General features: G+C 43.2%; 1 protein-coding gene across 3 annotated transcripts; it reads right to left on the bottom strand.

Moving 5' to 3' along the window:
- On the bottom strand, nt 1–24,911 carry dync1li1 (dynein, cytoplasmic 1, light intermediate chain 1). Of its 3 annotated transcripts, XM_060943206.1 has the most exons (14): nt 24,770–24,911; nt 24,500–24,573; nt 22,184–22,300; nt 18,074–18,304; nt 15,176–15,336; nt 14,991–15,084; nt 14,742–14,877; nt 14,477–14,588; nt 12,623–12,682; nt 8,389–8,433; nt 8,174–8,294; nt 7,534–7,662; nt 4,171–4,189; nt 1,223–1,296 (listed from the first exon to the last, which is right to left on the bottom strand). In XM_060943206.1, exons 1-13 carry the CDS (start codon nt 24,865–24,867, stop codon nt 4,182–4,184), a joined length of 1,386 nt encoding a protein of 461 aa, XP_060799189.1. In that variant the 5' UTR covers nt 24,868–24,911; the 3' UTR covers nt 1,223–1,296; nt 4,171–4,181. The 3 variants fall into 3 exon arrangements, with proteins under 3 accessions (XP_060799188.1, XP_060799187.1, XP_060799189.1); XM_060943205.1 differs by lacking the exon at nt 4,171–4,189 and having other exon boundaries at nt 1–1,296; nt 8,204–8,294; XM_060943204.1 differs by lacking the exon at nt 4,171–4,189 and having other exon boundaries at nt 1–1,296; nt 24,770–24,909.
- Nucleotides 24,912–25,940: the final 1,029 nt, after the last annotated feature.

The following is a 25,940-nucleotide window of genomic DNA, read 5'->3' as shown; positions in this document are numbered from 1 at the left end:
TTCCCAATAAATACAACTTTAATAGAATGCTTACAGACCTGATCCAGAGAAATGTGACTACATCTTGTGAAATTCCAGGACTTTTTTTTTTTTTAAACTCCACCACCCACCCAGAAGTTGGACATGAATGACTGTACAATCAAACAGGACAAAGTGACATCTGACCTTACATACCCTTCCTCCTCTACCTCTCCTTCCTCATTCCTTCAGAGAGACTTCAGTAACTTTCTCGATTCGTTTACTTACTACAGACAATAATGCCACCTATAATCCCACCTACCTTCCTCCTGTCCTACAACTAGACTACAACACCACCTCTCTCAACACACAGTCACACACTCGGTGAACTGGATGTAAACCCCAGGGGGAGTGCACAGAGAACACAACTAATGCTTGCCTGCATGGGGTGTAGTGCATCCATTAATACGCAGAGAAGAAACCAGCCACTGATCAGAGACGGAGCTCATGTCTAAAAGGTGTTTCTGAAAAATTGTAAAGTACAATTTTGCAGAATTAATTCTGCCATGATGACGTGTAGTGCCAAAATCATTGCTGTGCTCAAAATGACTGCTGTTGAGTGACTTGGGGGAAAAAAAAACAAACAAACCTCCATGAGCTTTAATAAGCAACACAGAAGCACAGATTTTAGTGTCTGTACATGTGTGTAGTGTGCACGTGATAAAACAGAACGTTCTGGATCGATGGCTGCTTACCTTTTCTGTATACAGAGAAATCATAGCCTTTTTTTTTGCTGAATTATGAAATGTTTGTTTGTCAGAAATCAAAGGACAATCACCAGGACTGAATGTTCAAGCTAGAAACCTTCCTGTGCAAAGCCAAAAAAGAAAACCTGCCTCGTGTTCATTACCACAGAAAACGCCTCACATCCTGCAACCCCTTCATCTCTCTTCCTCCATTTCTAATTCTTTTCACCCTCTTGATTGTTAACACAGATACCCTGGTTGTGTGGAGGTGGGGGTGTTTAGAAACAGTGTCACAATCGGCTCTACATGCAGCTCTGAGTCAGTGTCCTCGCTGGAAACGTGCCATTCCCTCCGTCAGGGAGTCGAGGAGAGACGGATAGGGCAGAAGTCAGAAGGAGAGACTGAAGAAGAGGGGCGGAAAGTGTGTGTGTGTATGGGGGAGGGGTGTGACAATGAGTAGTCCTGCTTCTTTTTCAGGATTCATCATTTTCAGCAGGGGGTGTGGTTGCATTGGGGGCGGAGTGATCCAGGTCAGACTTGCTGGAAATTCGGTCGAGCTCCGCCTGGACGTCGGTCAAACCCAACTTCGACCCTGAAACACACAGCAGCACACACCGTGTGGGTACGAAATTATAAAACACACACCAAGACCTTTTTTATATTTCTGAAACTTCAGACTAATTTGAGAACAAAAATATTAAAAGATAAGCGGGTGTCAAGGTGAAAATGAACTCCTGAAAAATTAGCAGAAGCATAAAGAGAGAGCTTTACTCATGAAGGTCATAAACAGAATTGGTCTAAATCGAAAGTGCGCAGCACTGCATGTTACTATATCTACGCTAAAGCCGTTTAAACCCTATGTGGCTGTTCTTTAGAGGGAGCGAAAGAAAATAATGGTTAAAAATGATGGAAACTGTTCTCCAATAACAGCTAAAACGTTTAAAATGGAAGGATTATGGACAGAACATATTATTGAGTACTTTAAGAATTTGCAGCTGGTTGGGAAACAAGCAAAGGAAAAACGTGCAAACAACAAAAGGTGATACATCCAGTAAATTTAGCAGCCAAGAAAGAAAAAAAGAGAGCAGACGGGAGAAGGAGGTGTGGGCGGTCAGGTAACTCCATCACTGCTTGTGCTTTAGAGTACAATGATGCTCAGGAGCTTTCATGCACAATGACTGAGTTCACTGATACTGCATCATGTACTATACGATGAGAAAACTTATTTTCAGACTTTCACTGCATTCCTCGTTAATGTCAAGAGCTTTCCTCTGCTTCTGAAGATCTTCACTTCTTGGTTAAGCTGCATTCGTGGACGATTTCGTGCACACAATGCTCTTTCGCTGTTTAGTCGCCATTTACTGTTTTCAGCTCTTGCTGAGACTTTCCTTTTATGGAGTTTTGTGGGTGTTACTAAACATGTAAATCACCATGTTAATTGATTAACAATCAGAGTTACCAAAACCTTCGTGGTTCGGTCTGGGAAATCATTTAGAAACAATATTAAAAAAAGTCTGATAAACGATGCCAACGGGTTCAGGAAGTCACACTGCACCACATCAGCGTTTAAATACAGGAACACTCAACTGGAAAGAGCTTCCTATAGAGAATCTGAAAATATATCATTAAATTATCTTCACTTTAAGGAACATGAGGAGGAAAAGCCATGCAGGTTTCATTCTGCCGAACGTGTGGCATCATACAGAACACACTGTAGAAACGGTTCTCAGCTCCAGTACGGTTTTGTAGAGGAGAGCGGACACTTGTATTTCTATACTTGTTTACAGAAATGTGGAAGTGAACATGTTTTTACTAGGGGTGGGACATTAACGCGTTAAGATTAATTAATTTCAAACAAATTAATTCGTTAAAAATATTAACGCGTTTTATCGCAGTTTGCATGCCAAACAACCCGGAACCGTTGTTAGCGCACCGCGTTATGGTGCGACTGACGCACACGGTTCCAGTTACAGCAATGGAGCTTGAAAGCGCGCCGGGTCTGCTGGACGGTAAATTTATATTCAAAAAAACGACCCGATGGAACTGTTGATAAAACCACAGTTTATTGCAAACTGTACAGAAAGGAGTTTGCTTATCACGGAAGCTCGTCAACTTTACGGTACCATTTAAACGCCGAGCATGTCACCGCGATTACTGAAACAGCTGCAGCTCGAGGTAGCAGTTCTGGTCAGCAGTGCAAACTCGAAGAAATGGCTGGATTCCAGAAGAAAATGAGCAGGGCAACGTCGGAAAATTTAACAAACACGCTGGCCAAGTGGATTGCCCTGGACTGCAGACCGCTATCGGTGGTAGAAGACAAGGGTCTGCGAGATGTATTGCAGATTGCGGCGTGTAACAACTAAAATGGTTAGTAAAATGGCACTGAAACTTTAGTCTCTTCAATTTTGGACAGGGACTTTACCTTTGTTCACTATTGCAAAATGAAATGCAATTTATTGTTTACAGCCATTAAATGAGCTTGAATCTAAAAATCATGTCTGTGTATTATTTGAACTCTTCACATATTACTTAGTTACATAAAATAAATGTTGCTTTTGGGGCAGATACGGTAGTGCGATTAATTGAGATTAATTAATTACAAAGCCTGTAATTAATTAGATTATTTTTTTAAATCTAGTCCCACCCCTAGTTTTTACATACAGTAGTAATGTTTTTTTTTTTTCTTCAAAAACTCTGATAAGCACAATGTGGCTTACAGTTAGGATTAGTGATTAGGGCCAAACTCACAGTTTCTGATCAGTACTTGCGTGTGTGTAAATATTAGTACAGTAACACAAGTGTGTGCACAGGTTCATGCACAGACAAATGAGTGATGAGTGTGTTCTGAGGGAAAGGTCTGTATGCACATGAGATCTGCATGAACACACACCTTAACGTGGCCAACATCCCCTGGCTAACACGCATGATGAGAGACATCATTAAACTGGTTACCAACAGCACGTGTTAATGAGGAAAGACTGAACACATACATGGGCCAATAAACACACACATCATAGGAAAGACAGCGATGGTCACACAGCATTGTGGGATACAGTTACTTTACCTTTAGACCACTCCCTTTAAATTAAGCTGCAGTGAAAGGACTAAAAATGGGATGGCAAAAAAAAAAAAAAGATAAAACATGGAAAACAAAGTGCACCCAAAACAGGCTGATAGTCATGTGACCAGCACTGTGTGAGCGAGTTAAACTGCAGCTGAACCAGATGTTGTATGGCTCGTTATTCAGAATGCAAGTTTGATTAATTCAGACCAAACAATGGACACAGCAGTCAGTCAGTCCATGTTCCTGGACTGGAACAGTGACGCATCTTCGACACACTGGAACAGCTAGAAGCACCAGGACCAGTTACACGTGTTTGGACGAAGGGTTAAACTGGTTAAAGTGTTTTCTTGCAATGAGGAACATGCAATGAAGCTTTAGTGATTGTGTATTCTTTCTTTTTACCGTTGCTGATGTCAGAAATCTGGTATGGAGGAAAGGAGAAGGAACAGATGGGTGTAAGAACAAAAAAAAAAAAAACAAACAAAACAAAACAAAAAAAAAACAGATGAACAACAGAGGACAAAATTCAGTGGTGAAAAACATAAAACCCTGCATATGACTGAGGAGTGGGAACTGTCTGACGGGGACCTGTCTGACATCACTGCGGCTGAATTCCAGCCAAAAATGATGAAAAATCAAGCCTGGATCAGTATTGGGGTTTTCGGACTATAACTACCTCGATACCTACACTGAGTAAAGATGTAACGATTCACCCAATTCACGATTCGATTCATGATGATGGGTCACGATTCCATTTTAACGCAATCATTTTGAAAAAATTTTTTTTTTTTAATTTTATCAAATAAGTGCAACATTTATTTTCCTATTTATCAACTTAAAATATTTCTTTTGTTAAATTCAAATACAATTGTTCATTTTATTAACCAATCCATTGATCTGTCTGTCTACATGTCAGTCTATCCATCCATATATCTCTCAATCTATATTTAAACGTCTCTCAAGCTATACCTCTGTCTATCCATACATGTATAGATAGATAGATGTCTATCAATCTATACATCTATCTGTCTGTCTATCCATCCATCTCTGGATATGTAAACATAATAAACGTGGCAGTGAAAAGTATTTTTGATTGATTACACATTAAAGCTAGACTGCCTTTCAGATTTTTCACATTTAGGTCATTTAAAAAAAAAAAAGAAAAAGAAATTTATTTTATATATATATATATATATATATATATATATATATATATATATATATATATATATAAAAGAAAAAGAAATTTATTTTTTATATATATATATATATATATATATATATATATATATATATATATATATATATATATATATATATATATCCCTGACACCCACTTATTTTTGTTTAGTGGACCGAAAGCTACTGAATTCGAATCACAGACTTCCAATTTTCTTACTTTTTTCCCCTAAAAGAAGAGTTAATGAACTTAGAGCCACATGACCCTAAATTCTCCACCATTTTTTCCTGCTTCACCATGACCCAATTCAAGATACTACGTCATGCGGTGGGCTTTCCCCATTTGTGCAAGGCATTGTGGGATACAAATTTGAAACAGAAGAGAAAAAAAATGGAGGATGGGAGTATGAGAATGAAACGTGAAAGAGCGACTACAGTAACGGAAAGCGAGAAGAAAAGACGTTATGTTATATACAAAGGAAAGGAAACGCAAGACCAAACTAATAAATATCGGCGGTCAGCGAGCACCTCGGTGTGATCAGCTGTTCGCTTAGTGACAGAATGATGGAACTGTCAGTGCAATAACGCAACACTGGATGCCAGCTGCCGTAAAACCCAAAAGATGAAGATGATGATGACGACTCAGGTAAACCTGCGCATGCGCACATGGACTTCCTCTGTCTACTTGACTGTGCGAAGTGAGCAATTTCACGCACATTATTTGCTCGGGAATCCCCTCAAATTAAATAACTTCCCAGCCACAGAATGGTCTGGTTTTTTTTTTAAGATATTACAAAAATAAACATATCTCACAATGACCAAATTTCAGAGGGAACTAAATTTCACCGACTTTATGAAATTGAAAGGCCGTCTAGCTTTAAAGGGAAGTGCAAATTAAATGGATGTATTGCGTGTGCGCACTGGACAGTAGACACACTGGGGCTCTCGGTGGAGTCAGAAGGAAATCCGTCCATGATTTCAATCCTACTTTCAGGAGGAACGAGACATTTAAATTGCGAGAACGTGACTTATGACTAAGACACAGTACGTGGAAAAGAGAAAATATATTTCAGTTCAGGAACGTATAAAGGTTTGAAAACTAGAGATCGTAATAAATCTCAGAGTTTCTCCAGCTGAAGGGTTTCCCCCGTCAGACCTCCAGACGATTACTAAAAACACACTCCATCATTTTTCTCCAGGGGCTCAGAGGAAGCCTTTCAGGCAGTGGGATCTTTCTGTAGGACTCAGAATGGAATATGTTTACACACCAGTTCTGAAAACGAGTGTGAGGCCTGACCTACTGAAATAGAAGAATCTAAATAATGAAATGTGTCTTTAATCTCACACCCATCCCTCAGTGAATCTGACACGGAGATAAACGGAGTCGTATTTCCTCATGCACTCTAATGCTGGACAACACTGGAGTAACGGAGGGACAGAGTCGTTTTTTTTCGACTGAATTCCTCTAACTGTTTAACACATGAATCTGTGTCGGTGAATCCTGTAGCCCGAATTTATAAGCAGGGCTTTGAACCGGTTCAAGGAACGAAAACGAAAACCGAGAACTTTTTCTATTTCACATGGAACAGAAACGAAACCAGAAACTTTATTATTTTTTATGTTCCGGAACAGAAACGCTTATTAAAAATAATGGTAACTGGTTAATACCGGTTTTTATTTCGTTCCTCAAAGTTTCTGTAGCCTACAAATAAAAAAGTCATTCTTCTCCTGCGCAAGTTTCTATGACCCGCTGGGGTTCACTTCCTGTGTGACGTTCGCTGACTGAATGGAGAGAGCGGGAGGGTAGACTACTATCACGTCTCTACATCTTAAATAAGAGGTAAATATTGCAGTCTATCGTTATTCAAAAACGTCAATTTCAAACACGATATCAATATATTTGTCCACGTTAATGAGAGGCTCGCGAACATTAAATGATGTTAACCTCTGTTAGCCTATCAATGCATAGGGCCTGACTAGCCTTTGGTAACACACTAAACGAATTCTCTTTCATTTTTGGTACTTTTTCTGTTTGTGTAGATGGGAAGACATACTGAGAATCCAAATCGCCAACATTTGAAATAATAATTGTTTTGAATTATTTCTTGTCTTATTTAATGAAGGTTGTAATAGAATTAGCCTACATTTGGCTTAAGCTGGATGAGACAGAGACATAATTTTATAGCCATTTGTTAAACAGCTGACAGGGAACGTAATTAACCGTTCCGGGAACGAAATTTTTTTGTTCTAACCGGTTCGGGAACGTCTATTTAATGGTGGAACCCAAAACCGGAAACGTTAAAATTCCGTTTCTGTTCGGAACGAACCAATAGGAAAAAAATTCTGGTTCAAAGCCCTGTTTATAATCCTCTTGCATCAGTAATGATGAGAACGCTCCCCTGTCCCCAGATACAAGCCTTGACACTGATCAATAATAATAAAGTCTTTAATAAAACACACTTGTCTCCGTACTTGATAATTTCATCATTTTTGGAAAGTTCATTTTTAGTATAAATCGAGTCTAACTCCGTGATCATGTAAAAACAGGTGTTTACTGGATTGTGGATTTGAGGTGGTGGTTCCTACCAGACTTGCGCACTGTTCCAGGAGTGTTACTGCCTCCTCCTGCAGGCTGACCAGGTCCAGGAGAACCTGCTTTCTTAGTCAAAAGGCTGTTGAAGAAGTTCGCCAGGACGCCCTCACTGGTCTGACCTCCTGTCACATTAGAGAAGACGAACTTAATCAGCACACACACACAAGCTGATATTCTATTGTATCCTCCAAACTCTGCAGTGTGCATCTGATTGCAAAGTAAAATACAAACGTTTCTCTCCAAGCAGGGAACATATGGGCAGAAGAGACACAAAGAAAATAGGAAATAGTTCCAGGTACATTAATACATTCATCATGAACGGAGGAAAAGAGTAGAGCTTCCTAATCACCCCGGAAATAATTCTTCCAGGAGTCAGTAAAAGATGTGCTGTGGCAAAAACAATCCACATAAGCCACAAGTGTATAACCACGAGATCTCCAAGACCAAGCTGGAGTGTGTTTAAAAGATTTTAAACCAAAACAACTGCTGTGATTCTCCAACGCTGTGAACTGGTTTAAAGTTAAGAGTAAAACCGAAGCAGAGCAGGTGAGTTGTGAGGGAAGGAGCAAGAAAAGGAAACAAAAGGACAGGAGACGAGCACATGCGTCCTGAAGGCACGGCTCTCATACACACCTTTCATGTTGGGATCAATCTTCTTGGTACCTGATTGCATGGGCATGACGTTAGCCACGTTAGCAGCTGCGGAGCGATTGGTCGTCCTCGGGGAGCCGGTGGGAGCCCTGTTTGAGGTGTCCTAACACACACATACACGCGCAAGTCAGGCTAACACACAAATCGTTGATTGATCCATGGAGGAAAAAGCAACCAAAAAAAAAAAAAAAACTCACCACTGGCCTTCCTGCAGTCGCTGCAGGCTGTTTAGCTAACAGAGTCTACAAAACACAAAAGGCAAAGTGGCTCAGCACTAACACAACATAACAGTCTCTTATTAGCAGTAGACAAATAGCTAGCTCAAAGGAAAGCTAAGGGACTCGGCTAAAAAGTGGAAGCTAATGTATTGAAATAACACACGACAAGCTAGTTAGCGTCCCCCCCTTTGGTGTCACATGACCACGTGCTACACAGTGCGTTTACATGCACATAGAGAGAATCGAATTTCTGCCGTTGCTCGACTGAAATCGAAGTTCAAAATGCCATGTATACACCTTAATTCGGCTGAAATTGAACCGAACTTGATTTCTCGGAATCGAGCTACACGACCTAGATTATGCGATTTCTACCGAGCTACTTAGTGCATGTAACCCTATTGAGCTACGTATTCGAGCTACTTACTTCAGCACTGCCCCTTCCGGAAGTGACGAGTGACGAGACCACAAGCGGGAAACACAACAGCCTCGGTCGGCATGACAACGGCATGAATCTTTTCTTTTTGTGGCATTGTTTGCACTGTTAAAATTTAGCTCACTTACTGTATCACCAAATACATCTGTACAGCTGTTGCATAGCTGTGAATTGTGTACATAAACAAGTCACTGTATTTGTGTGTGTATATATATATATATATATATATATATATATATATATATATATAGAGAGAGAGAGAGAGAGAGAGAGAGAGAGAGAGATGTCCAACATCTGAAGAACGTCAATAAAAACAAAACAATTGAACTTTTTGTGTGTTTATTAAGACATAAGTTAAATTGTAAGCAAAAAATGGACTTTAGAAAAATATACAATTGTGCAAAATAAGTTGTCTTACAAAACAGTGGTCTGTGCAGGACAGTTTGTAGCCATACAGTCTGTTAGAGCAAGCCTAACAGCTTGAGCACGGAACTTGTGAACAATAACTTTGTTTATACTCTTGAATAGCTCTTCTTCATGACGACAACCGGAAGTGTACCAACACGATGGGGTGTGTAGCGCCACCTGTGGCTCGGGTGCACAATGTACCTCACACAATAGCTCGATTAACTTGTGTGCATGTAGGATTGGATTTCTCTGGCACCCCTGCTGGGACTCTTAGCTCGATTACCGACAGTAGCTCGATTTGGATGTGCATGTAAACGCACTAACTGTAGAGTTTTTAAATCAAACAAAATGCTTTCGAATAAATTAAAAAGACACATTTTAGTTACTAATGTCTTTTTCAACACGTATAGGTGCTCTTCTCTGTTTTGATGATGGTGGTACAGGAACATGGTGGACATTTTGACAGTCGGCATTTGTCCACAAACAGTTGGGTCATTCCACGTCAATTCAACCGGGGCCCACGCACTTAGGTCTCAAAAAATTCTGAAAAAAAAAAAATAAAAAATCACCAGATGTACCCATGTTACCTAGGAGAAACACTGTGAATTTATTTGAATGTAAGATGTATACTTTCCATGTTACAGCCAGTTTTACTGGGGGGGGGGGGGGTGTCAATTTTGTTCAGACTCTTTTTTTTTTTTGTCAAAGTTCACAAGCCCATAGCTCAACAACTAAACCATGTAGGAGGCTCAATATTGAGAGTAACCACAGGTGCCCCTAAAATCACTGAATCATTGAAATTGAAAAGGATCCCTCCACCCCTGCACAGGCGCTCTCAGGTGATCATGTCAGGGCAAAATTGGCCTTTGGTTATTTACTCTTTACATTAATGTTATAGAAAACATATTGCTCTCAATGGTGCATTTTGCCCATGTTCAGGGTGGAAAATAAAAAAGAAAGATTCGAGTAAGACAAGCCAAACTGGTGTTTTTAAAAAGAAGGGATCATGGAGAATAAAGAAAAAAAAATTAAAAAATCTGCGCACATTCCCACAAGGTGTTACGGTGCTCTGAAAATGACATCCAAAATGATTTGTCAGACTTGTGAGGTCTTCTGTTCAAACACTGATAGAGTTTCCTTTCTGTTTATTGCTTTTTTTAAGAGTGTTTCTACTTGTCTCAATAAGGGGAAAAAATCAAGAGCCTATGTTGGGTAAAAATATGTCTTCTGAAGGCCTAAACAGAGCACAGCCAAAAACTCCAATAAAATTTTGATCATCTTTGAGGGAGTGCTATGACCATGCAGGATCATCCAGACCCAAAATGACAGTTTTGCTACGTACTATTCCTATTTATGTACCGGCATGCAAAATTTGAGCCTCCTACATGGTTTAGTTCTTGAGCTATGGGCTTGTGAACTTTGACAAAAAAAAAAGTCTCAACAAAATTGACACCCCCCCTCCCCCAGTAAAACTGGCTGTAACATGGAAAGTATACATCTTACATTCAAATAAATTCACAGTGTTTCTCCTAGGTAACATGGGTACATCTGGTGATTTTTTCAGAATTTTTTGAGACCTACAGTGGGGCAAAAAAGTATTTTGTCAGCCACCAATTGTGCAAGTTCTCCCACTTTAAAAGATGAGAGAGGCCTGTAATTTTCATCATAGGTATACTTCAACTATGAGAGACAGAATGGGGGGAAAGAATCCAGGAAATTACATTGTAGGATTTTTAATGAATTAATTGGTAAATTCCTCGGTAAAATAAGTATTTGGTCACCTACAAACAAGCAAGATTTCTGGCTCTCACAGACCTGTAACAACTTCTTTAAGAGGCTCCTCTGTCCTCCACTCGTTACCTGTATTAATGGCACCTGTTTGAACTCGTTATCAGTATAAAAGACACCTGTCCACAACCTCAAACAGTCACACTCCAAACTCCACTATGGCCAAGACCAAAGAGCTGTCAAAGGACACCAGAAACAAAATTGTAGACCTGCACCAGGCTGGGAAGACTGAATCTGCAATAGGTAAGCAGCTTGGTGTGAAGAAATCAACTGTGGGAGCAATTATTAGAAAATGGAAGGCATACAAGACCACTGATAATCTCCCTCGATCTGGGGCTCCACGCAAGATCTCACCCCGTGGGGTCAAAATGATCACAAGAACGGTGAGCAAAAATCCCAGAACCACACGGGGGGACCTAGTGAATGACCTGCAGAGAGCTGGGACCAAAGTAACAAAGGCTACCATCAGTAACACACTACACCGCCAGGGACTCAAATCCTGCAGTGCCAGACGTGTCCCCCTGCTTAAGCCAGTACATGTCCAGGCCTGTCTGAAGTTTGCTAGAGAGCATTTGGATGATCCAGAAGAGGATTGGGAGAATGTCATATGGTCAGATGAAACCAAAATAGAACTTTTTGGTAAAAACTCAACTTGTCATGTTTGGAGGAGAAAGAATGCTGAGTTGCATCCAAAGAACACCATACCTACTGTGAAGCATGGGGGTGGAAACATCATGCTTTGGGGCTGTTTTTCTGCAAAGGGACCAGGACGACTGATCCGTGTAAAGGAAAGAATGAATGGGGCCATGTATCGTGAGATTTTGAGTGAAAACCTCCTTCCATCAGCAAGGGCATTGAAGATGAAACGCGGCTGGGTCTTTCAGCATGACAATGATCCCAAACACACCGCCCGGGCAACGAAGGAGTGGCTTCGTAAGAAGTATTTCAAGGTCCTGGAGTGGCCTAGCCAGTCTCCAGATCTCAACCCCATAGAAAATCTTTGGAGGGAGTTGAAAGTCCATGTTGCCCAGCGACAGCCCCAAAACATCACTGCTCTAGAGGAGATCTGCATGGAGGAATGGGCCAAAATACCAGCAACAGTGTGTGAAAACCTTGTGAAGACTTACAGAAAACGTTTGACCTCTGTCACTGCCAACAAAGGGTATATAACAAAGTATAGAGATGAACTTTTGTTACTGACCAAATACTTATTTTCCACCATAATTTGCAAATAAATGCTTTAAAAATCAGACAATGTGATTTTCTGGATTTTTTTTTCTCATTTTGTCTCTCATAGTTGAGGTATACCTATGATGAAAATTACAGGCCTCTCTCATCTTTTTAAGTGGGAGAACTTGCACAATTGGTGACTGACTAAATACTTTTTTGCCCCACTGTAAGTGCGCAGACCCCGATTGAATTGACGTGGAATGACCCAGTTAACTCTCACAGAGCTTGATCAAACTGTGAGAGAATTACCCTCAGACTGACTTTGTTTCATGAGGCAAGGTCTGAAAATAACTGAAATATAAACATTTCTACATCGTAACATTGAGACATCAAAGTATATCCCTGCAATATTACCTGCAACTTCACAAGAAACACTTGGTCATCTTCTGCTTGAATTTCCTTCTCATGTACAAACTGTAAGAGAGAACGACAAACGATTTCATTTTAAAAAAAAATCTTCAAAATACATTTGTAAAAATTAAAACTAGATAGCGTTTTGATTTCATAAAATCGGTGAAATTTAGTTCCCTCTGAAATTTGGTCAGTGTGATATGTTTATTTCTGTAATATCTTATAAACAGACACGCACAAAACCCCAGGCCATTCCGTGGCTGGGAAGTTGTTTAATTTGAGGGGATTGGAGCAAATAATGTGCATGAAATCGCTCGCTTCACGCAGCCAAGCAGACAGAGGAAGTCCGTGTGCGCGCACATGCGCAGGTTTACCTTTGAGCGTGCACTGACAGTTCCATCATTCTGTCGCTAAACGAACAGCTGATCACACTGAGGTGCTCGCTGACCGCCGATATTTTTTAGTTTGGTCCTGTGTTTCCTTTCCGTCGTACATAACGTCTTTTCTTCTCACTTTCTGTTACTGTAGTTGGTCTTTCACATTTCATTCGCACACTCATGTCCTCCATTTTTCTCTCCTGCTTTAAATTTGTATCCCACAATGCCTTGCATGGATGGGGAAAGCCCACTACGTGATGCATGAAATAGTATCTTGTATGAAGCAAGAAAAAAAGAGCGGAGAATTTAGGGCCAATTCATTAACTGTTCCATTTTATTTTAAAAAACTAATAAAATTGGACGTCTGATTTGAATTCAGTAGCTTTCGGTCCACTAAACAAAAATAACTGGGTGTCAGGGAAAATTCTTTTCACGACCTAAACTTGAAAAATCTGAAAGGCAGTCTAGCTTTAAATATTTAACCGGACACAAAGTTGATATTCACCTGTACATCTCATGTAACGTAAATGTTGACGGTATCGTTTGATCTGCTGACGTATTGAGCCGACAGCTTCGTATTGAGCGAAACGTTACCGTTACAGCCCTTGAAAATCTACATTACACACAAGTAGGGCTGAACGATTTTAAGAAAAAATTGAATTGCGATTTTTCTGGCAGATATTGCGACTTCGATTTCAACCACGATTTTTTTTCTTTAAATCAAGTTTCAGTGCAAATTAATTAATACAATGAATTCCATAAAGCTAATGCAAGAATGAAAACTGAGGTCAACAGATTTCAAATGTAGGCCTGTTTATTAACATTGAGTGCCTGAGGAACAAGTTATAATAACTTAAAATAATAAAAAGAGAGCCATCTTTCTTAAGTAAACTTTTGCTTCTTTTACTTTTCCCATCTACAACATATCAGACAAAAAAAAAAAAAAAAAAAAAAAGGTTGATCAATGGCTCAGCAGCATCAAAATATTGCACTTTAGTAAAAGAATGTACATAAGCATTATGAATTATAACTAGAGCCAACAATTCCCCTGTGGGAAATAAGAGTGATGCAGTGGCTGTAGCAGTCGCTATTGCAGTGCCCCTCCCTCCTGTGTGTGAGAGAGTGAGCGAGCAGCCCCTCCCCCACCCGTGCGCTCAGACACAGGGAAAGCGCACTTTTTCCTCACAGTGCTCCCTCCAAACAACAGGGATTTACACTAAAACGGAAGGAGATATTCACAAAATTCTTTCACACTGAGTGCCACAAGGCTTTCCTGAACGTTTTTTTTTTTTTGTCTGTAGTGTAAAAAATGAGGACAATTTATTGACGAAACAAAACATGGGTCAGTTTAGGAGCACTGAGAAAAAACGCGGCTTTGACGATCCCAAAATCGTGTTGTCTGAGATCGCGATTTTTGGTCGAAAACGATAGATCGTTCAGCCCTACACACAAGGTAATATCAGTGACTGTGGAGTCTCACCTTTCTAACCGGAGGCTTCACTATTACATCTTCAAAGTTGTCGTCTACTTTTATGGTCTGGAAGTTTTCATGTAGGATGGCGATCTTCTTCTCATTGTCCCACCCTGAAGGACTGAAAAACGGTGCAAATAGCTAAATGCACTGATCTACACCTGAAGATGTGTACAGTAATTCTTGTGTACAGTTCTTGTGAAATCTTTAACACTTAACATATCAAAGACTCTAAAGTACACTTAAGGGGTGACAGCAGAATGTGGCAACTTACATAAACACCGAATCCTTCTCGACCACCTGGGCGGGGAAATGAAACGGAAAGCCATATAACCTGTGGATGAGGTATTTATATATCAAGTCTATATTTTTATTCTCCTTCATGGATGTGTAGAGCAGTGCTGCCCCATCTGTGTGAGCATGAGTCAAGGGGCAGGACACACCAAGACACTGCTGCAACTTTCAGCACACGACATAATGATCTGACCTACTACCACTGGATTTGTGACTGTGTGAAGGATACACTGCAGACAGAAACGTCGGATGTGCAACTGGATGAAATCTAAGTGCTCATCTCTATAGTCATGCTCCTTCTCCAAAGTGCTGATAGCATCACACTAGAGAGAGAGAGAGGGGGGGGGGGGGCAGTTTTGCGTTACTAATCTCACTAACAAGCTCTTTGCGAGATGTGCGAGAGGTGTGGCCTACCTTCGTACACACCACCACTAAAGGAATGCCCAGGTTATGTGTGAGTGTGTTGTCACCCAGCGGAAGCACGACACTCTCCTCCTCCGATTCTGCATTTCTCCTCTGAGACGCTCCTTCTACACTGCTTCCTGGCTCCACGTACTCCTGGAACTGCTTTACCACTGCAGACCCACACAAAGCCATGCAGTCAATGTTTTATATATAGAACAAGCAGAAAGTGTGCATGAGGTCAGACAGATTTCCTGGATAACCAGCACAGGCTGCTTTTATACAGCTCCCCACTGGAAGTACTGGAACAGTTCAGGGCTCAAAATTCATATATTTTTTCACCAGCCAGCCAGACTAGTTACCTTCCAAAGTAACGAGCCAAACATAAAATCAATTCGCCAAAATTTGTTCATGTATGAATTTTACTTCTGCCAAAAATAACACAAAAGAGAGTAGTTACCATTGTTCATGACTAATGTGCAAGACCCGAGTATTTTGATACTGTTTTTTTTTTTGCACACTTTACAAATTGTCATTTGCTGTTCCACGTCCTCCTCGCGATATCCAAAAAAATGCCAGATGACTGACCCCTTACTAGTTCTTTTAGGACCCAATTCGTCTGCTTCCATTTTTAATTTGTCGCTGAAATTGACAGAGTTTACACGGTAGCCTATGCAGCACCAGCAATTGCACGAACTGAGTCAGCGCTGTAAACCGGAACTAGGAAATCTTCCCACAAGTTCCTTTCAGCACCGAGATGTCGCCCAGGATTGGTTGGCGAGTGCATGTTTTTTTTACCCTTAGGCAGCCTCTCACGTTACTGCCTGAGGGACAAGGAGAAAGCCACCGGAAAAGATTTTAAACAAATGCAGCAAACACGAAACAAACGCAAGTCGGCAGAAGACTATAACATACTCGATAGTTACGATATAATAATTATATGTATCTCACACAGAATTTTCGGAGATATATCGAGTATATTCGATATATCGCACAGCCCTAGTCTGAATCTTAGCTTCATATATATATTTTTTATTTTCAACTAGCCAGCCGGGCTGACTAGTGACAGGAATTACCCGCCAAATGACAAATTAAATCGCCTCGGGCGACCGGACCACCGCAAATTTCGAGCCCTGCAGTTATTTTGTCTTTGCTATGCACTGAAAACATTTGGGTTTGAAAGCCACCCATTTCTAAAGTGATTCAAAAATATAGGAACATACACACTCAGATAGATAGATAGATAGATAGATAGATAGATAGATAGATAGATAGATAGATAGATAGATAGATAGATAGATGTTTCCCCAGGTATGCCCTGTTAGACTGATTGTTTAATTAAGCCCTGGATTTCACCTGTGAAGACTGTATTTGTTCATCTCATCATCTCTAGCTGTTTTATCCTGTTCTACAGGGTCGCAGGCAAGCTGGAGCCTATCCCAGCTGACTACGGGCGAAAGGTGGGGTACACCCTGGACAAGTCGCCAGGTCATCACAGGGCCAACACACAGACAACCATTCACACTCCCATTCACACCTACGGTCAATTTAGAGTCACCAGTTAACCTAACCTGCATGTCTTTGGACTGTGGGGGAAACCGGAGCACCCAGAGGAAACCCACGCGGACACGGGGAGAACATGCAAACTCCACACAGAAAGGCCCTCGCCAGCCACGGGGCTTGAACCCAGACCTTCTTGCTGTGAGGCGACAGCGCTAACCACTACACCACCGTGCCGCCCGTATTTGTTCATAAAAAGGATAAACCAACATGTAGACCAGTGAGCTGTCTATGGGAGAAAAGCAAGCCATTTTGAAGCTGAGAAAAGAAGGAAATCCATCAGAACCATTGCAGAAGCACTGGGTATAGCCAATACAACAAGTTGGAAAGACACCACTGGTGTACTCACAACCAGACATGGAACACATCAGCCAAGGAAAAGAACAGCAGCTGATGACAAACATTGTGAGAGCTGTGAAGAAAAACCCAAAAACAACCTCCACAGGGAAGGGGTAAAGGTATCACCACCATCCACCATTCCAACAAGGCTCTGAGAGCAGAACTATAGAGGCCTAATCACAAAATACACACCACTCATCAGCAGTAAGAATCAGAAGGCCAGACCGGAATTCACAAAGAAATGAAGAGATGAGTATAACAAAAGTTTTGGAACTAAGATTAACCTCTACAGAAGTGGTGGAAAGGCCAAAATGTGGAGAAAGAAAGGACCTGCTCATGATCCAAAACATACAAGCCCATGGGTGAAGCACAGTGGTGGTAGTGTCATGGCTTGGGCTTGCATGGCTGCTTCTGGAACAGACTCACTAATCTTTATTGATGATTGATCTCATGATGATAGCAGCAGAATGAATTCAGAAGTCTACAGAAACATTCTGTCTGATAATTTACTGAGAAATGCGTCCAATCCACTTTGGAGGAACTTCATCATGCAGCAAGACAATGACCCAAAACACACTGCAACACAACACAGGACTTCATCAGGGGGAAACAGTGGAAGGTTTTAGACTGGACGAGTCAATCAGTAGACCTAAACCCAACTGAGCAGCATTTCACCTCCTGAAGAGGAGACTGAAGGAAGAAACTCCCCAAAACACACAACAACTGAAAGAAGCTGCACGACAAGCCTGGAAAAGCATCACAAAAGAACAACAGTCTGGTGATGTCAGTGTGCTGGTAATAACTGCATCAAGTTGGTGGACCTGATACAGTTATTACCAGCATACACTGGCCACTTTATTAGGAATGCTACACGAATATTGGGTAGGACTGCTGTTTACTCTCAGAACATATTCTTCATTGCACGACTCTTCACAGCATGGATTCCACAGGGTGTTAGAAACATGCTGGCATGATTAGATCACAAAACTGCCACTTTAAATTCACTCTTACAACTGTGCTCGAGCTCTCGCATGGTCTCAGGAGGTACTCGCAGTTTGTCCAGGTAATCCCTCAGCACGCTGGTCCACTTGTGCAACGAGTCGAGGGCCAGCCAGGGTCGGGACAGATCCACCACCAACACAGCCAGAGTGTCAGCCAGGTTCTCCACATACATCGCAAATTTCTGTAGGCCCTTATGATACAGATCCCCATCCAACACCCAGGCATTACACCGTGCATGATCTGCAACAAAAAGAAATACAAAATATCAGTAACATGAATCATTTATCATAGAAACGTGCATCATCAGTACTGAGCCCTTCACTGATGAAGTTGATTTTTGATGTCAAAGGTCAAATGTCATAAGTAAAAGGATGATGTACAGCGAGCTGGTCATGACTGTGAAATAAACCCAATGGGGTGATGCAGGATGTAAAGCGGGGGATCTTGAAGGGATTTATTTTGCGATAATGGCCAGCTTGTTGCTGATTACACGTCTACTTACTGGAATAATCAATAATTTGACAAAATATTAATTTAAAAAATTATTGCATTGCTTCCACTAAAGCCTAGGTCACAACCGGACGTACGATTTTTTGGCCGTGCGATTTTTGGCGTTTCCCCGCAAGTTTGTCTTGCAACCTGAAAAAAACGTAAGCGCCCGTAGAGTTTGTTTGACATGACAAAGAACCTCTGCAGCCGGTCTGCGGCCAGTCTACGGCTCGAAAATCAGCACGTCACACGCGCGCCCTCCGTGCGTTTCATGCGCACCCTCCGTGCGTTTCTTGCACGTAGACCAGCCGTAGGAGCGCGTACGGCCGGTTGTGACCGAGGCTTAACAATGTGGTACATACCAGAAATAACAGATTGGAGAATACCCAGTGTTTCCCCTACCATTATATTGGGGGTGGGGGGTGTACTCCTTCCCCTACCATTATATTCAGGGGACTCCCCCCCCCCCCCCACGGAGACACCCCACACACACTTTAAAGTGCATATCCTGGACCAATTTCGTTTTGTTTTTTTATATGAAAGTATGTCCCTTTACACACTCATCCAGAAGGGTAATTTTGCACAAGGCCATCTGTCTACAGCAGAAAAAAATAAAATAAAACGCGTCTGGAAAAATCCCAAGGGAGTCTGGAGCCAGATTCGTGAAGTCACCTGCGGAAGCGCCAGCAGGCTGTGAGAGCTTGCACGGTTTCAGTGCACAGCCTGTGTAGACCAAGTTTAGCAGTTAGCGATTTTACATTGAAATATGGAATTGTCACCTGAGTGCAATGTTACTTCACCTTTGGATGAAGAATAATGAGATGTCAGAATTGGGGCTTCATCTGTTTGGATTTGATGATGATTCAAGTAGTGAAGACGACGGGGACGACACCGGGGATGTAAATAATACTGTCGTTTTGTCATAAACAAACCAGCGCTGACGTAGGATTTCGAAGGAGGTGTCCCGCACGGGACGTCACGAAAATCAATGTTTGCCGGGAAATCCAAATAGCATGTTTTTTCAGAGGCGGACAAATTCGCCTCAAATGGCTTGATTTCAACTGAATTTTTCTGGTATTGTGCAAGGTAAAAAAAAATTGCACAAAATGTGACATATTTGACCAAAGTTTAACATAAAATAGGAGAATTACATTGATCTTGCTTCTGAATTTACCCGTGATATGCACTTTAAGGTCCTTTAAAAATCAATAAATGAATAAATAAATAAAAACAGGGTGCAGGCACTAGGACCACATGGAAAGAGTGCCTGCTCAAAAAGATGAGAGAATGGAGGCACTAGGACCATGCAGAAACAGCCCCGCTCAATCTGCACTCTCCTCTCATGTGCTCAAAAAAAACAATTCAAATGATTCGATTCAAACACCAGTTAGCAATGTCAGAACCCCCCAAGTGGCAAAAGATGGACGACATACAACGTTTATTTTTAAATAAATAAATAAAAATTAAATAAAAAGAGTGCGAGTGATTTCTTTAGACACACTCCATATTAAGTTAGCTTATGTTATGAATATTCATATTGAGATCATATTGGAATATCACTTTGTAAACATCAAGTTAGCTAGCCATAGAAAAAGACTTTTTTTAATGTTATTTCAAACAAGTAGTCAGTCAGTCTACTACTGTACTTCTTCACTCAACACATAAATCAAAGTAGTGATAGACAGTGGAGAGGGGAGTGAAGAAAAATAAAGAAAAAGTAAACTTTCTGACTTTATAATTAGAATTATAAACCAATTACAACTATAAATGGTTCATATGCCATTTTAATCTCTAAATCACTACAGTATAACACTTTCATTCATTAAGGTATTTTTATTTGGAAATAATTTCATACGTCTGTAACTCAGCACATTAGGTAACAAGAGTGCTCTGAGAGCACAATATCCCCTGCTGGCAACTCTGCCATAACTCTGGCAAAATGTGACTGAATTGAACAAAATTACAATATGCGTATTACCAACATATAACAAAGAGTCCTATCAAGTTTTATGAAATTCCTCTAAAAATTGTGAGAGGAGTTGATTTCAGAAGGTGAGTACCCTTCCAGGGACGGACAGACAAACGGACATCGCCACGACATAATCCCCCTTCGGGCCTTTCGGCCAGCGGGGGATAAAAATTGCGAGGGATAAAAATTGCGAGGGAAATTGATTTCAGAAAGCAAGCACACCTTGATGAAATTGCCAAAGTAAAAGTTTGTTAATAATCAAGGGCATAACTCTGATAAAATTTGCCCAAATTAAACGAAATTTCAATATGCATATAACTGTCATAACAAAGCCTCCTGACAAGTTTGGTGAAATTCCTCCACAAATTGAGAGAGGAGTTGATTTCAGAAGAACGTACACCCTCATGAAATTGTCAAAGTACAAGTTATTTAATCAAGGGTCAAAACTCTGGTCAAATTTCCACAAACGAAATTAAATCGCAATATGCGTATTACCGTCATATAACAAGGCCTTTTGCCAAGCTTTGAGAAATTTGTCCAAAAATTGTGAGAGGAGTTGATGTCAGAAGGCGAGCACACCTTCATGAAACTCTGAAAATACAAGGTTGTTAATCAAAGGCCACAACTCTGGTAAAATGTGACCTAATTTAACGAAATTATAATATGGGTAGTCCCAACATATAACAAGGCCTTTTGCCAAGTTTTCTGAAATTCCTCCAAAAACTGTGAGAGAAGTTGATTTCAGCAGGAAAACACACTCATGAAACTGTCAAATTACAATTTTGTTAATCAAGGGCTGGAACTCTGGTAAAATGTGACTGAATTTAACAAAATTACAATATGCGTATTACAGACATAAAGAATCCTACCAAGTTTCGTGAAATTCCTCCAAAAATTGTAATAGAAGTTGATTTCAGAATGCGAGTACCCTTCCCGGGACGGACAGATGGACGTCACCACGACATAATCCCCCTTCGGGCCTCTCGGCCAGCGGCGGCTAAAAACTGTTCTAATTATTGTTCTAAAGTAAATGTGAAGACTTAAATATGACTCCTTCAACTGTTTGTTCAGGCCCAAATGCTCTGTAATAGGAGCCATGGGGAGGGGTCCTACAGGTGATCATCCTCATCATCCCCCCCAAAAAAAAATAAGCCAGTAAACTCAGGGGAAACACTAATACCATAATCGTCCTAATTCACATCTTTACAGTGTTCGTGCTGAGATTATACACATCCTCATTTCACAATCACTGGATTCTGATAAACATCTCAAGGTTGTAAAGACTGTAAAAGCTTGAGACCCATGAACCCATAATGTGAGATGTTTTTGTTTTTTTTCTTCCCCCCCGGAGCTGTATTCACACATTTCTTCCAGCTGACCTTACATCTGACTTCATGTACGTGACTCACAGTCAAGTATCTTTTATTGCTCAGAGTAACTACAGTCAGAGCTTTATTCCTGCACCATGTGGCTCTGCTGTAGACTTTTATAAGAGCTTGGCTCAGTTCACTTATCAGCATCTGATCCAAACTGCGTGTACTGACCCAGAAAAGAAGGGCAGTGTCCGAACACAGCGTGTCACTAAAAATGAGATCCTGAGCCACAGCATTGCTGTCAGCATTAAAACCTGTAAAGTTCCAGTTAGGTGTTGAAGTTCTCACCATCCACATCCTCATCATGAACATTAAAGTAGAGATACTCCAAGCCACGTCCCTTCATGTAATCCTCCACACCTTGCAGTTTGGCCACCAGTGTGGTTTTTCCAGACGCCACTTCCCCTGCACAAACAGATAAACATTACAGGTGACAAGATGACTATCGACTTAAATACCTGCACTGTAACATAATTAAATACTAAAACTGTAAACCCTGGATGAGTTTATAGCAGGGATGATTATGTAAAGAGGCCGAACTGAAACACAAACTCTCAGCCAGGTACAGATGTAGTTCCTCAAGATCTCTGTGCTTCTGTCATCAAGGAGACGGTGATGTATTCAGGGTTAAGGGACAAGGGGATAGTGTGAGGATGAGGATGTAGGTGGGAGGGTGTCGGGACAGGGGGAGTGTAAGGATAAGTAGGGAGGATGTAGAGACAAGGAGGGGGATGGATGTAGAGACAAGGGAGAGGATGGGAAAGGTGTAGGGATAAGAAGAGAGGGCTGTAGGGGTGGGGGTGAAGGTGGGGATGAAGCGGGGGATGACGGGAACAAGGGGGACATAGGGACGGGATGGAAGGGGGGGACGGGGGGACAGGGGTGGGACGTAGGGACGGGGGGACGTAGGGACAGGAGGAAAGGGGTGGGACGTAGGGAGGAAAGGGGTGGGACGTAGGGATGGGGGGGCGTAGGGACGGGAGGAAAGGGGGGGCGTAGGGATGGGAGGAAAGGGGTGGGGCGTAGGGACGGGAGGAAAGGGGTGGGGCGTAGGGATGGGTGGGACGTAGGGACGGGGTGGATGGATGGATGGGGGGACGTAGGGACGGGATGGATGGATGGATGGGGGGACGTAGGGACGGGACGGGATGGATGGATGGGGGGACGTAGGGACGGGACGGGATGGATGGATGGGGGGACGTAGGGACGGGACGGGATGGATGGATGGGGGGACGTAGGGACGGGACGGGATGGATGGGGGGACGTAGGGACGGGATGGATGGATGGGGGGACGTAGGGACGGGATGGATGGATGGGGGGACGTAGGGACGGGATGGATGGATGGGGGGACGTAGGGACGGGATGGATGGATGGGGGGACGTAGGGACGGGATGGATGGATGGGGGGACGTAGGGACGGGATGGATGGATGGGGGGACGTAGGGACGGGATGGATGGATGGGGGGACGTAGGGACAGTATGGAAAGGGAGGAACGTAGGGACGGGGGGAACGTAGGGACGGGGGGAACGTAGGGACGGGGGGAACATAGGGACGGGAGGAAAGGGGGGGAACATAGGGACGGGAGGAAAGGGGTGGGACGTAGGGATGGGAGGAAAGGGGCGGGACGTAGGGAAGGGAGAGACATAGGGACGGGAGGGAAGGGGGGGATGTAGGACGTAGGGACAGGAGGAACGGGGTGTGGGGACGGGATGTAGGGGTAGGGACGAGATAAAGCGGGGGGATGGGGGGACAGGATGAAGCAGGGGAGGGATGGGCGGACGGGATGAAGCCGGGGAGGGATGGGGGGACGGGATGAAGCGGGGGAGGGATGGGGGGACGGGATGAAGCGGGGGAGGGATGGGGGGACGGGATGAAGCGGGGGAGGGATGGGGGGACGGGATGAAGCGGGGGAGGGATGGGGGGACGGGATGAAGCGGGGGAGGGATGGGGGGACGGGATGAAGCGGGGGAGGGATGGGGGGACGGGACGAAGCGGGGGGGGACGGGACGAAGCGGGGGGGGACGGGACGAAGCGGGGGAGGGATGGGGGGACGGGATGAAGCGGGGGGACGGGATGAAGCGGGGGGACGGGATGAAGCGGGGGAGGGATGGGGGGACGGGATGAAGCGGGGGAGGGATGGGGGGACGGGATGAAGCGGGGGAGGGATGGGGGGACGGGACGAAGCGGGGGGGGACGGGACGAAGCGGGGGGGGACGGGACGAAGCGGGGGGGGACGGGACGAAGCGGGGGAGGGATGGGGGGACGGGATGAAGCGGGGGAGGGATGGGGGGACGGGATGAAGCGGGGGGACGGGATGGGGGGACGGGGTGAAGCGGGGGAGGGATGGGGGGACGGGGTGAAGCGGGGGAGGGATGGGGGGACGGGGTGAAACGGGGGAGGGATGGGGGGACGGGGTGAAACGGGGGAGGGATGGGGGGACGGGGTGAAACGGGGGAGGGATGGGGGGACGGGGTGAAACGGGGGAGGGATGGGGGGACGGGATATGGATGTTGGGACAGCAGTCAGTACTCCTCGGCCTCAGCCCGCATCACAGATAGTAAGAGGGCGGAGGAAAAACATACACACACTCACTCACTCACTCACCCAGAACCAGCACATTCTTCCCGGAGGGCAGTTTGGACCGCGATCGCGTTGACACTTCACTCAGTATGGAAGACCTGCGCAGAGAAACGAACCGGGCGTTGGTTCAGTACAGACACTGATCTACTGATCCACCTGCACCTCCCTCTCCCTCTCTCTCCCTCCCTCTCTCTTATTCTGCTACTTCCCCTCCCTCCCTCTCTCTCTCTCTCTCTCTCTCTCTCCATCATGTCCCTCTCAGCCGGTTAGTGATAAACTCTCACACAAGCTCACCATAAATTCTGTCCGTCCTCCTCCTCCTGGTTATCTGCTGTGCTGTTATTTACATGTATGCTAGCAGTTATCAGTGTGTTCCTCCCTACAGCCGCCATCTTCCCGAGCTTGTGACACTGCTACAAAGAGCCCGGATGTACTCGGCAGTCCTAGCGGTGTGGTTTTTCCCACCCACAGTCCGACAAATCCCACCTGATGAGCTACGAATGGTTGAACAGCACAGCAGGAAGTAAAAGCGAGCGATTGCAGCCAATCCCAGATCAGGAGGCGGAACGATTACAGCCAATCCGAGAGCAGGAGGCGAGATTAGTCAATAAAACGGGTGGAAAAGAAATCGCAGTGATGAGAGAGGAGTTTGTGTCTTGGGCGTGGAGCAGAGAGCTGCAATCACACCACAGTTGGAGCTGTCACAACACACACACACCCGACAAGAGGACCATCTCATTCATACAAGGAGAAGATTTATATCTTCTGTAAACAAAAACACACACATGTGGATGACAGTGCAGGATAAAGGAGCTTATTAAGGTGATCAGGCTACAGAGAGGAGTTCAGTGTCTCAGTCTGTTTCCCTGAACTGTCTATTTTAATCAACAGCATGTAAACTGTAGTTTAATAGTCTGAATAATTAAGCAATGCTTCAAAAAAGAGGGTGGTAAGAGGTGTGTGTGTGTGTGTGTGAGAGAGAGAGAGAGCAGCAACTTTTTTGATGTTCAAGAAATAAAACCTTTTATTGTTCTGTCATTAAACAACAACCACCTGGCCTTAACTTACTGTAATTCTACTGTATGGCCGCTAGAGGACAGTGTTTCACCGCGCTCAGAAAATGCACCAGCCACATTTACTAACAGAGGTGAAACTGTGTGTGTGAAAGAGAGAGAGAGCAGCGACTTTTTTTAATGTTCAAGAAATAAAACCTTTTATTGTTCTGTCATTAAACAACAACCACCTGGCCTTAACTTACTGTAATTCTATTGTATGACCGCTAGAGGACAGTGTTTCACCGCGCTCAGAAAATGCACCAGCCACATTTACTAACAGAGGTGAAACTGTGTGTGAGAGAGAGAGAGAGAGAGAGAGAGAGAGAGAGAGAGAGAGCAGCGACTTTTTTAATGTTCAAGAAATAAAACCTTTTATTGTTCTGTCATTAAACAACAACCACCTGGCCTTA

This window comes from Neoarius graeffei, chromosome 16, assembly GCF_027579695.1.
Source record: "Neoarius graeffei isolate fNeoGra1 chromosome 16, fNeoGra1.pri, whole genome shotgun sequence".
In the NCBI taxonomy this organism is placed as follows: domain Eukaryota; kingdom Metazoa; phylum Chordata; class Actinopteri; order Siluriformes; family Ariidae; genus Neoarius; species Neoarius graeffei.
The sequence above is the reverse complement of the archived record's forward strand: the minus strand, read 5'-3'. Positions and strand labels throughout refer to the sequence as shown.